Raw genomic sequence first — 14,117 nt, forward strand, 5'->3', positions numbered from 1 at the left:
CTGCAAGATGATCGCTAATGAGCGTTCATAAGAATGTTCGTTAGCAATCATCTGCCGATAAATCGTCAGGTGTCATACAAGCCTAAGCAATGTCATTTTACTGTAAATCCAGATCACAGCTTTATAATGTGGCCAGTTACCTTGGGAGGTTTAGATCTGTACTTTGTCTGCTGGGAAGATGACCTCCATTTGCCCCCAGTAGTGTCCCTAGTAGTTTGCCCCACTGCCCCCAAGTAGTGTCCCCACTGCCCCCAGTAATGTCCCCAGTAGTGTCCCCCACTGCCCCTAGTAGAGTTCCCCACTGCCCCAGCAATCTCCCCTGTAGTGTCCCCCACTTCTCCCAGTAGTGACCCCCACAGCCCCTACTAGAGTCCCCCACTGCCCCCAGTAATGGCCCTAGTGGTTTCCCCCACTGTCCCCAGTAAAAACCCCAGTTGTGCCTCCCATTTCTCCCAGTAGTACCCCCCACTGCTCCCAGTAGTGCCGCCCACCACCCCTAGTAGTGTCCCCTATTGCCCCCAGTCTTCATGTAACGGGGCCCGGCATTGTCACTGTACATGTGAGCACAGCGGACCCATTTCCCCGCCACCCGGCCAGGTCGCGGTGGCATCCCCTGCGTCCGCGATTGTTACGCTCCTGCTTCTCTGTGTATATGCTGTACATAAATGAAAGTCATTATGTGGACATGGACTTAAGGAGTTATTTTGCATGAACTGAATATACCTAGTAATGCTAGGTATAAATTGTAAGGAGGACTATATGTCTAATAATGACTTTGGTTTGTGACGTGTAGAGATTGAAATATTGTATTAAATGTTGTTTTTCTTCTTGGCCCTAGTAACATGCATGGCTCCCAGACTTCAAAATGGAAGATTCAACCAAATTAAAAATCAATACGAGATTGGAGAATTTCTTCTGTATGAATGCAATAAAGGTTATATGACAGAAAACAGACATCTTTCTGGCAAATCTCAGTGTCTTGAGGGAAGATGGAACGAAGCTCCTCAATGTATACGTAAGTCTCATTTGTTTAACATTTGAAAACTAAGAAACTATGACTAGCCACTAAATATATAGAAGATATACAAAATGCTTTAGTTAATGACAAATATAAATTGAACAGGTCTACACTAGAGATGAAAAAATATCTATTTTAGGGTACTTTCACACTAGCGTTGTTAGAATCCGTTGCCGGAACTGCCTGCTGGATCTGGAAATCCGTATGCAAACAGAAATCTTTTTTTTCCAGATCCGGATCTGTTAGACTTATTCATTGAAATACCAGATCAGTCTTTCCTGTATCATCTGGAAAAACGGATCCGGTATTAAATTTTTTTAAAGCTAGAAAGAACTGCGCATGCACAGACTGGAAAAAAGGAGTCGGAGATGCTGCAATTTCTGGAACACTTGGTACCGGATCCAGTATTAATACATTTCAATGGAAATAAATGCCGGGTCAGGCAAGTGCGGTAGTGTTCTGGAATTTTGGCCAGAAAAATACAGCAGCAAGCTGCAGTATTTTGTCCGGTCAAATACCGTACAAGGGATGGAACAGAAGACATCCTGATGCATACTCAACGGATTGCTTTCCATTCAAAAAGCATTGGGACAAAATGGAAGTGTATTTTTCTGTTATTGAGACCCTTTACTGGATTTCAATACCAGAAAAGAATAACGCTTAATGTGAAAGTACCCTTAAACAAGTGTAATTCTTTCCTGAGAATTTCCTGAAAATTCAGCTTCCCGACAAAACTTTCAAGGTTTGATTTGGGCAAATTATGTAAAATGGTATCAAATCAAGGAAATAGACAAGACGCGGCACTCACCAAAGGTCTTGCTCTGGATAGTTGCTTTATTGCAGATCAGATAACATACTGCGCAGGCGGGGGAGCGGGATGGCCACGATGTGCACCAGTGCTGATGGCCGTTTTGCGCAGAAGTCGCGCTTCCTCAGACCGGCTGTGACGTGCCGGCGCACGGATGTACCTTTAAAGGAAGACTGCCTGTCATCACCATGGTGATCCCAAACACTCCCCAAGTGCGCAGCTGCAGCGAAACAGAGGGAGATACAGGGAGGTAATCAAGTCATATACAAATACAAACATTGCTGCAAAAATGGCAATAGGCAAACTCCTATTAAGGTGACAACTGCCAGCAGCCTAGGGTAGGGATACATGAGGGAATATTTGGATAATCATACATGAGAAGCACGCAATTGCTTAGGAGAGAAAATACAGGGATGGAACCAGAGGTATTAAAGGGGTATAATTCTAAACCCAATACTGACTAAGGGATAATGGAGTCATAGAAAAACTGCCATGTTGTTCTTATCATTGAGGCAATGGGGTCCCATAGCTCCCGTCCTGATGATCCATCTGGCCTCCCGTTGCAGCAAAAGACGGTGGCGATCCCCACCCCGTGGGATGGGTCCCACGGTCTCTATGCCGGCAAAGGAGAGGCCAGAGGGATCACCATTATGGATGGAACGGACATGTTCAATTAGGCGGGGCGAACGTCGCCACAGAGTTAAGGTGTTCACGCACCCTTTCAAGTAAGGGCCTGATAGTCTTGCCGATATAGAACCTGTTGCAGCTGCATGAAACAACATAAACCACTTATGATGTACAACACGTGATAAATTGAGTGACTTGATCTGCAATAAAGCAACTATCCAGAGCAAGACCTTTGGTTAGTGCCGCGTCTCGTCAATTTCCTTGATTTGATCCCTCTTCACACAAGCTGAGCACCACTGCTTCCGGTCATTGCAAGCAACCGCAGTGTCTTTGGATTCCTGACAGATGCAAGGGGCTCACAGGTGAACTATTAGCGTAGTGCCGCTGATATTCCTTTTTCCCTCTTACCTACCATTTCATCGTTATGAAAAATGGTATCTGCCATTTTCCATTTCAAATGTGCCAGTGATCACAGCAGGGCAGGGAATACGAAGACGGAGGATCGATCACATGATCCCAGGCAGGTCCCTGGCCTACAGGCTTGTCCATGCCTTACAGTCATACTCACAGCAAATAAGTAGGGACAACCAGTGGCGTACATAGAGATGTAAGGGCCCCATAGCAAGGATCAAACCAGGCCCCCCACACAGGACAGAAGGGTTTCCCTTGGGCTATTTGTCCACTGCTTCATTTGTTAAAAGTTGTTCCTTTAGAGCAGGGCTGGCCAACCTGCGGCTCTCCAGCTGTTGTGAAACTACAATTCCCACCATACCCTACTGTAGGCTGGGAGTTGTAGTTTTGCAACAGCTGGAGAGCCGCAGTTTGGCCATCCCTGCTTTAGAGGGGAGAGTCCTAACTAAGTTTTCAATTCTAATAGAAAAGGAGATAATCCCAACTAAGACTGGGCCCCCTCTTGCCCTGAGCCCCATAGCAGTTGCATGGTCTGCCGCTATGGTAGTTAGGCCCCTGGGGACAACATAGACACGTCACAGGCACTATATGATCCCAAGCAGAGATGCCATGTGTATTCTTAGCTTATCCACTGATGTGACAGGAGAGGACATCTCTGTCTTTCAGGGATAGTGTTAAGGATTGGTATGCTATATTTAGTTAAGAGTTAATAAATTGCTAGAAAGACTAGCTTTAAACTAGGGACAGAACAGTCAGTGTACTGTGTGTCACAGCAGGGGCATAGCTAAAGGCTGATGGGCCCTGGTGCAAGAGTTCAGCTTGGGCCCCCTTCCCGCAGTACTTTGTGACAGGGGGCAGGGGAGCACATAGCCTTCCTGCTGCCTGAGACAAAAATTGAAACAGCCCATATTCTACATCTGACCCCTTTCCTCAAGCCAGAAGACTAGCCTTAACATTCTTGGCACCAGTGCTAAACCTATGACAAAGCCCTCCCAGCATGTACTTTCTATAATACTGGTGTCTTCCTATGTGCACAAGGGTCTTTGGGCCCCCTCAGGTTCCTGGGCCCGGTAGCGACTGTTACCTCTGCACCCCCTGTAGCTGTGCCCCTTGTGTCACAGGGCTTGAGCTAGATGCATACAGACCCTGCTGAGCTGCACATTAATTTTCAAAGCTGCAGTCGTACCCCTTTTTATGTGCACAAGCCATTTAGCAATCCAATTAATATAAAAAGACTAATCTGCTGGCTGATGATGTTTTAGGCAGCATAGTCGCACTGAACACTGTGCTATTTGTATTGTGCATTTTATAGCAGAAACTAACGTTTCTTTAATTAATATGAATGTGCACAATAAGTGTGTTCTCCAGCATAACCCTCAGAGTATGTTTTTGCAGTGGACTGTGTCCAATTGCACATATTTTCAACAGATCTATTGCAGAGTATCTTGAATTAATATTAGTACCGTAAGTGTTGAATAGGAGTATTTTCCAACATCACGGTCAGTGTATACCGTATTTCACCCGCAGATCTTGGCCAGTTTGTTCTTTGTTTGTTTTTCCAATAATTCAGTTGCAAAGTGTCTTGATCCATTAATAAGTGTACTAAACCTGTGACTTCTAATTGTTTAAATAGGCTTTATAGTAAAATGTCTGGTAAATGACACCGTAGCTACGAGTGGGGAAAACAAAAGACCCACTGTGGGTGACTGTAGTAGTGCAAGCAGCACAGTATGCACCAGCTATCTGTTCAGTAGTAGTGGCAGGCCACAGTCTCCCTTGTTTCCGCTAGGCAACAGTATATTATTGTGGACAAAGAGGATAACATTCTGGACTGGATGCTAACTCGTCTCAATCACAGCAGATTGTTGTTGATGTTACGCACCTCTGAGTCTGACATCATGCCTTTGAGCTAGAGGTCAATATATTTTTCCTGCTCCTCTTCCTTGCAGCCACATAGAAGTCTTTGATTTACATCATCTCTGCCTTCACTGCCCCTTCTTAGTGGTGTGCCTTATTTTTCCTAAGAAAAGACAACAGCCAGGATACTATGGAAAATACTCAAAATAGTCTTGCTGTTGATGAGAAAAGTCAGCATTCGGACTGCCATGAGGTGGTTCAGAACAACAACCTAAGGACTGAAATGCTGTGTTGGTGGTGGTAGTAGTGAAACTTAAAGCCATTGTAGTGGTGGTAGGGGCACTAGTATCTGTGGTGGCAGTGGCACTAAGGGCAAATACAGAGGAGGGAATTGTGAGGAAGGGGGGCAAGGATCCATTTACATATCACAGTATGAGTAAAGTGTTTGGGAGGATGATGACTATGATGATAATTGTGTTGGCAGGACCTGAGAACGAGATCAGGGTGATGAGGAGGTGGTGACATCAAAGGAGGAGGTTGGTGGTAGTGGCACTAAAGAGAAAAGAAAATGTACAGCCAAAACATGTAAAAAAAATAAATAAAATAAACATCCAGAGTCAATTTGCCTTCTAATGTGGTCAGTTTGGGAGAGATTATGCCGCTAATGCTGTTCATGCAGGATCAAAATATGTCAGACCTAGGCCCACTAGGTTGCGGCCATTGTTGCTGACCTCCTTGTCCAGTTGTAGTTGTTGGAGTGACAGCCAGCAGGATGTTTGCTGCTTGATGTACTTTAGCATCTGCTCACCTGTGTGGCTACTCTCTCCCAGGCTTATTAGCTCCAACACTGGATTCCAACGCTTGATTTGACATGTGATTGGAATGAGGTGGAGTGACGCTGTGCGCTGCTGCTGTTGGGGACTGGAGCATGTCCAAGGAGGAGGTGGAGGAAGAGGTTAAGGACCTGCAATCATGAGGGGTCAAAAGCATCTGGTTTTGTTGCTGGAGTGCTGCCTTGCCCCACAAAACATTGACCCAGTGTGCCGTGAAAGACATGTACTGCCCCTGCCCGTAACAGCTGCTCCAGGTGTCCAGTTTTCCCATCTCACTCCCCCACACCAATAAATGTATTTCTGTTGAAATGAGGAAAAAACTGTGTGGCAGATAGCTGCTTTTGAGGTTCTGCAGCAGCTACAGCTGTTGTATGTGGCAGTTACTGCAGCTAGAAGGCACTGTCTAGCACACCCACCCTTTCCCTAGTCTACACAATTATTATTCTTTCAAGCCTTTCTCTTCACTGTACATCACACTAGAATAGAGGCTTCATCTGATCAATTTCTGTCAGACCCTGCCTAGACCCATCCACCCTCATGCACAGCCCAGCACAGAATGGCATTCTGCTTGCTCTACGGGGCACCACCCTGACTGCATGCAATACTGATATATAATCACATTTTCACCTTAAGCACCTACCCAAAAGATGCACCTAGGTTTTAGAGGAGAAAACTAAGAAAAAAAATATTTTCCATCAGCCCTCAGCTCAGAGCCCCAATCAGACCCCCTATGTTAATCAGACCTAACCTCAGAGCCAAAGTCAGACCCCAATGTTAATCAGACCTCAGCTCAGACACCCAATGTTAATAAGACCCCTATATCAGACCTCACATCACAGCCCCAATGTGAATAAGACTCCCCCATTCAGACTCCCAATGTGAATGACCCCCAAGCAGTCCTCAAATCAGAACCCCAATGTGAATATGACCTTCAATCAGACCACAGATTAGAGCCCCAATTTGAATGCCCCCCAAGCAGACTTCAGATCAGAGCCCTAATGTGAATAACCCCCCCTTCCCAAGCAAACCTCAGATCAGAGCCCAAATGTAAATGACCCCCAGCAGACTTCGGATCAGAGCCCAATGTGAATGATCCCCCAAGCAGACCTCAAATCAGAGCCTGATGTAAATGACCACAAAGCAGACCTCAGATCAGACTCCCATACCCCAACTTACTTCTCCAGCTCTGGACACCACTGCAGCTCCTGACATCCACGCTCTTCTCGTTCTTCAAGCCATGCGCTGTGCTGTGACCGGACACACACAGCATGAGGTCACAGAGCTCCAAAATCTACACGCTGTGTGCAGTCACAGCACAGAGAGCAGCCGAGGAAGACCAGGAAGAGGTCAGTACAAAGCCAGGGAAAGCTGCATTCACCACTTCCCAGTCCTCCTGTACTAATGAGCGCTTCCATAATGGCAGCGATCATTAGTATTCACCCCATAAGATGCACTGAAATTTCCCCCCACTTTAGGGGGAAAGGTTTCAATTACTTACCGGTAATTGGTTTTTCCTCTAGCCCCCACAGCGGCACGATTGACAGGAGGATTATCCCGCCTCCCCCAGGGACAGGAAACAACGTGGAGATCTTTAAATGGTCCCCTCCCCTTACCTGCTCCAGTAAATAACCGAGACACTCTGAAATGGATGTAACATATTATTATTTATCTCTAATGAAACAATAAATTACACTCAGAGAGACAACAAAAAATGTCTTCAGAATAAACATAATGTAGGGGGAATTTCCCTGTGCAGCTGTGGGGGCTAGAGGAAAAACCAATTACCTGTAAGTAATTGAAATCTTTCCAAACACCCCCACAGCGGCATGATTGACAGGAGGAATACCAGAGAAATTAAAGTCTAGGGAGGGACAACTGCAGATAACACTCTGCGAGAGAAGGACAGGTCCTTATTTTTTATTACATCTAACTGATCATATCTGAAGAACGTTGAAGGCGAGGACCACGTGGCTGCCTGGCAAATCTGTTCCAGAGGGACATCAGCTGACTCAGCCCATGAAGCTGCGACTGATCGCGTTGAATGAGCTTTTAACCCTTCTGGGGGAGAAATCTTTTTCAGATCATAACAAAACAGGATTATCTATCACGATCGGCGTAACTGTCACATACGTGACACGGAGGGAGGAAAAGAGGGAGGCCCTGCCCTAGTGAGAGGGAAGGTGGTGACCCCTGACTCACCTTGCGTCTGGCACCTGGCTGCCCTGTCGTCCCTAGACGGGTTCCTCACCCGTACGCCGATCACGTGCCTAAAACCCTGGCTTTCCCTAGGATGAGCCCTAGATAGTGAACAGGGCGGTGGGAACACTAGTCCGCACCACTAGCTCTAGAGGAAAACACCAAGGGGAGGACAGACAATACAAACTAAACATATAATCCCAGGTGGGCAACAACAGGAGACAACAAAAGCCCAACAGGGATCCGGAGGGAAGCACTCTGGAACAACAACCAGGATTCACAGCTCCAGTGGGTCAGTATAGATGTCCAGGCAGGAAGCTCTATAACTGGCAACAAGAGAAGTGTGAGAGGAGAATATAAGGAGTTTGGGAGTGGCAGACAAGAAACAGCTGAGGAGGAGAAGCTACGGATCCCTGAGTGAGACAAAAAGGATAGCAAGGCAAACACAGAAAACAAACACTAAGAAACACCGTGATCTTTAGACATAGAGCGCGCAGCCACCCGCTGCGACTTCCTGACCCCGGGTATAACGGAGTCAGACGTGGCTCTTGACACCCTCGTGACAGTACCCCCCCTTTCACGAGGGGCCTCCGGACACTCAGGACCAGGTCTCTCCGGATGAGAGACATGGAAAGCCTGAATCAACCTGTTGGCGTTTACCTCTGACGCTGGAACCCACATTCTTTCCTCGGGACCGTAACCCCTCCAATGCACCAGATACTGAAGAGAGCGGCGGACCCGACGAGAATCAACAATTCTGGATATTTGAAACTCCAGATTACCATCCACAACAACAGGAGGAGGTGGCAGCGGTGATGGTTCTAGAGGTGGAACATACTTCTTGAGCAACGACTTATGGAAGACGTTATGGATCTTAAAAGTCTGAGGTAGCTCCAGGCGAAAAGCCACAGGGTTAATGACGGCTACAATTTTATAAGGACCAATGAACCTAGGACCCAGTTTCCAAGAGGGAACCTTCAACTTAATATTCCTAGTAGACAACCACACATAGTCATTCACTCCTAGGTCCGGACCTGGCGACCGTTTCTTATCGGCCATGCATTTGTATTTACCACTCATATTTTTCAAGTTAGCTTGCACCTTCTGCCATACCGATGAAAGAGATGAAGAAAACCGTTCCTCTTCGGGAACCCCAGAAGACCCCCCCTCTTTGAAAGTACAAAATTGGGGATGAAAACCGTATGCACCAAGAAATGGTGACTTGCCAGTGGATTCCTGACGGCGATTATTTATGGCAAACTCGGCTAACGGTAAATATGATGACCACACCTCTTGGTTTTCAGACGCAAAACACCTTAAATATGTTTCTAGGTTTTGGTTGGTACGCTCAGTCTGTCCATTCGACTGAGGATGGAAAGCTGAGGAAAAGGATAAGTGTACCCCTAAACGGGTACAAAAAGCTTTCCAAAACTTAGAAATAAACTGGGTTCCCCGATCCGAAACCACATCGGAAGGGACCCCGTGAAGCTTCACGATTTCACTGATAAACACCTGAGCAAGAGTCTTAGCATTGGGAAGTGCGGGTAGCGCAATAAAGTGTACCATTTTGCTAAACCTGTCTACTACTACCAAGATAACTGTTTTACCCGCAGACAAAGGTAAGTCAGTGATGAAATCCATTGATAGATGTGTCCATGGTCTATTGGGGATGAAAAGTGGCAATAAAGACCCTGCTGGACGTGTATGAGAGACTTTCGCGCGTGCACAAGTAGAACAAGTAGACACGAAATCTATTACATCCTGACGCAACCTTGGCCACCAAAAACGACGAGACAATAGCTCCAAGGTTGCTTTACTACCTGGGTGCCCAGCAAGTGCCGAATTATGATGTTCCTTCAATAACTCAAGACGCAGGTTTAACGGTACAAACAATTTCTCTGAGGGGCAAGAGGCCGGGGCGTCCCCCTGGGCCTCTAACACCTTTCCCTCTAGAACAGAGTGTACAGCCGAGACAACCACTCCTCTTTGTAAAATAGGTACCGGATCACTAACATTACCCCCTCCAGGGAAACTACGGGACAATGCGTCTGCCTTGGTATTTTTTGCCCCAGGACGATAGGTGATTACAAAGTTAAATCTGGTAAAGAATAGCGACCACCTAGCTTGTCTAGGGGTGAGACGCTTAGCCGATTCTAGGTACAGAAGGTTTTTGTGATCCGTAATTACCGTGACGGGGTGGATTGCTCCCTCTAAGAAGTGACGCCACTCTTCAAACGCCAGTTTAATCGCCAACAGTTCCCTATTTCCAATATCATAGTTCTTTTCTGCTGCAGATAATTTTTTGGAAAAGAAAGCGCAAGGACGCCAATTGCCAGGAGACGGACCCTGAGACAATACAGCCCCCACTCCCACCTCCGACGCATCAACTTCAACAATAAAAGGCTGGGAGACATCAGGTTGAATTAGGACAGGTGCCGAGGTAAATCTCTCTTTTAGAGAGGAAAATGCAATTTTAGCGGCGTCAGACCATTTAGAAAAATCAGTCCCCTTCCTAGTCATGTCAGTAAGGGGTTTAACGATCACTGAATAATTTTTTATAAACTTTCTGTAGAAATTTGCGAAACCCAAAAACCGTTGTAGAGCTTTAAGGTTCTCAGGAAGATCCCAATCTAAAATTGCCTGGACCTTCCCAGGATCCATACGGAAACCTGAAGCAGATAATAGATATCCCAGGAATTGTATTTCCTGAACGGCGAAGACACATTTTTCAATTTTCGCATATAATTTATTCGTCCGTAGGACCTGCAGTACTTGCCTGACATGTACTTCATGTGTTTTCAGATCAGCCGAATAAATTAAGATATCATCTAGGTATATGACTACAAACCTGCCGATGAGATGACTAAAAATATCATTAACGAAATGTTGGAAGACAGCAGGGGCATTGGTCAGACCGAAAGGCATGACTAAATTTTCGTAATGCCCCTCAGGGGTGTTAAAAGCTGTCTTCCACTCATCCCCTTCCTTGATACGAATCAGATTGTAGGCCCCCCTAAGATCAAGTTTGGAGAACCACCTAGCACCCGCAATCTGATTAAAAAGGTCAGGAATGAGAGGAAGAGGGTATGGGTCTCGGACGGTTATCCGGTTTAGCTCACGGAAATCTAGGCAAGGACGCAGGCCCCCATCTTTCTTTTTAACAAAGAAAAACCCTGCAGCCACGGGTGAAGAAGAGGGTCTGATGTGTCCCTTGGCCAGACTCTCGGAGATATAATCTTTCATGGCTTGTCTCTCGGGACCCGAAAGATTATACAACCTGGACTTGGGTAATTTTGCACCGGGAATCAGGTTAACCGGGCAATCATAAGGACGATGAGGTGGTAGCTTCTGACAACCCTTTTCAGAAAAAACGTCCTCAAAGTCCGAAATAAATGTAGGCAGGGAAGCTATGGAGGCGATTAAGCAATTGTTATTTAAGCAATTCTCTCTGCAATGCTCACTCCACTCCAATATCTCCCTGGCCTGCCAATCCACCACTGGATTGTGCGCTACCAACCAGGGAAGACCCAATACCACAGGAGAGGGAAGGCCCTCCAGAACGTAACATGAAAGACGCTCCTTATGGTGGTCCCCTACCCGAAGATGTAAGTTATGGACAACGTGAGTGAGGTTTCTCTGAGACAGAGGAGCAGAGTCAATAGCGAATATGGGAATGGGTCTCTGCAGCGTACAGAGAGACAAACCCATAGTGCGGGCAAAATGGGCATCTATCAAATTTACCCCTGCACCACTGTCTAGAAAAAAAGAAATAGACTCCGTCTTAACACCAAAAACAATAACCGCTGGCAACACAAATTGAGATGTTCGTATGGAGGAAACGTATACCCCCCGGCTGACATCCTCCGCACAGCCTGGGGTTAGTAGTTTTCCGACGGTCTTTTGTTTTTGGGAAAGGAGGGACAGACATTAATGAAATGACCCTTCCCCCCACAGAAAAAACAAGCCCCCCACCTACGGCGAACCTCAGGAGGACGGACCTGACGAGAAGTTCCTCCTAGCTGCATAGGCTCATCCAAGTCCGTACAGACTAACTGCTGCTTGGGAGAGGTTACCGATTGCTCAGGAATTTTCGATCTCTCCCTAAGACGTCTATCTATCCTGATAGAGAGGGACATAACAGCATCAAGGGAAAGGGGGGTCTCATACAGCGCCAGCGCATCCTTAACCCTTTCAGATAACCCAGAGCAGAACTGACTCCTGAGAGCCGGGTCGTTCCACTGAGTATCCGTAGCCCACCTGCGGAACTCTGAGCAATATTCCTCTGCTGGCCGCTCTCCCTGTAGGAGTCTCCGTAACTTCGACTCAGCCAGGGCGACACGGTCAGGGTCATCATATATGAGACCCAAAGCCCCAAAAAATCCCTCCACTGACCGGAGAGCCTGGGAACCAGGGGGTAACGAGAACGCCCAGGATTGCGGGTCCCCCTGAAGCAGGGAAATAACAATCCCCACCCGCTGTTCTTCATTACCTGAGGAGTAAGGGCGCAGCTTAAAATATAATTTGCAGGCCTCACGGAACAACACAAATTTGTCCCTTCCCCCAGAGAATCTGTCAGGAAGAACAACCTTGGGTTCTGTAACAACCTGGTTACCCATAGCAACCGCTGGGCTTACGGTCTGCTGCATTTGCTGCTGCTGTTGGAGGACAGACGCCTTCAATCCTGCCACCTCCAAAGACAGGCCTTGAAGCTGTTTTGCCAAAGCAGCAATAGGATCCATATTGGATTCTAAGTAGAGAAAAAAAAATTAAATATATATATATTTTTTTATTTTTATTTTTCTCAAAAAATAAGGGCCAGTTATAATATCACGATCGGCGTAACTGTCACATACGTGACACGGAGGGAGGAAAAGAGGGAGGCCCTGCCCTAGTGAGAGGGAAGGTGGTGACCCCTGACTCACCTTGCGTCTGGCACCTGGCTGCCCTGTCGTCCCTAGACGGGTTCCTCACCCGTACGCCGATCACGTGCCTAAAACCCTGGCTTTCCCTAGGATGAGCCCTAGATAGTGAACAGGGCGGTGGGAACACTAGTCCGCACCACTAGCTCTAGAGGAAAACACCAAGGGGAGGACAGACAATACAAACTAAACATATAATCCCAGGTGGGCAACAACAGGAGACAACAAAAGCCCAACAGGGATCCGGAGGGAAGCACTCTGGAACAACAACCAGGATTCACAGCTCCAGTGGGTCAGTATAGATGTCCAGGCAGGAAGCTCTATAACTGGCAACAAGAGAAGTGTGAGAGGAGAATATAAGGAGTTTGGGAGTGGCAGACAAGAAACAGCTGAGGAGGAGAAGCTACGGATCCCTGAGTGAGACAAAAAGGATAGCAAGGCAAACACAGAAAACAAACACTAAGAAACACCGTGATCTTTAGACATAGAGCGCGCAGCCACCCGCTGCGACTTCCTGACCCCGGGTATAACGGAGTCAGACGTGGCTCTTGACACCCTCGTGACATTATCGTTCTGATCCATCTGCTTATGGTAGTTTTGCTTGCTGCTTTTCCTCTGTTTGACCCTGCAAACTGGACAAAAAGTCTGTCTGTCTTCCTAAACTCTTCTGTTGTCTTAAGATAGGTCAACACCGATCTCCGAACGTCCAAATTGTGAAACCGCCTTTGCTCCTGACCGCCTGTTGGTGATCCAAAGGAAGGCAGAGATACTTCCTGCAAACGGTGGAATTTTGACACAACCTTCAGTAAAAAGGAGGGAGAGTGTTTTAGCACTATTCTATCATCTCTAATTGTTAAATATGGTGTTCTGCATGAAAAAGCCTGTATCTCCCATTCTCCCCTATCCTTCTAGCTGTAGTAATTGCAACTAAAAAGACTGTTTTTAATGTTAGCATTTTTGAAGAAATCTCTGGCAGAGGCTCAAATGGGGACTCAATTAAAGTGGATAACACTAAAGTTAAATCCCAGGGAGGGACAGTGGCTCTACCCATAGGTTCCTTTCTACGGGCCCCTTTAATAAACCTTTTAATGAGATCTACTGCAAGTCTAGTATCTAAATAAGCACTAAAGGCTAAGACCTGGACCTTAATGGTGCTAACTCTTAACCCTTTATCCAAACCGCTCTGTAGGAAATCTAAGATATTAGGAATCATAAAGGGAACCCCAGTGTTACCTTCTGTAAATTTTTGAAAGGCCCTCCAGACTCTATCATACATTTTTGACGTGATAGTCTTTTGGCTGTGAAGTATAGTAGAGATTACTGCTTCAAAGAGTCCCTTTTTCTTCAGAAATTCCCGTTCAGATTCCAGGCCGTCAGACGAAGACCTGATGACCTTGGATGTACCACTGGACCCTGATGTAGAAGGTCTGGAATATTCGGTAGAATCC

The 14,117-nt window shown here is 46.6% G+C and overlaps 1 protein-coding gene across 1 annotated transcript in view; it reads left to right on the plus strand.

The window, feature by feature from the left end:
* LOC122922773 (complement factor H-like) overlaps window positions 1-14,117 on the plus strand; it is a 243,167-nt gene that overhangs the window by 145,115 nt on the left and 83,935 nt on the right. The window contains exon 10 of the mRNA XM_044273498.1: window positions 839-1,015. Within this exon, the coding sequence (XP_044129433.1) occupies window positions 839-1,015 (177 nt within the window). The remainder of the gene's footprint in view (window positions 1-838; window positions 1,016-14,117) is intronic.

This window comes from Bufo gargarizans, unplaced genomic scaffold (genome assembly GCF_014858855.1).
Source record: "Bufo gargarizans isolate SCDJY-AF-19 unplaced genomic scaffold, ASM1485885v1 fragScaff_scaffold_697_pilon:::fragment_2:::debris, whole genome shotgun sequence".
In the NCBI taxonomy this organism is placed as follows: domain Eukaryota; kingdom Metazoa; phylum Chordata; class Amphibia; order Anura; family Bufonidae; genus Bufo; species Bufo gargarizans.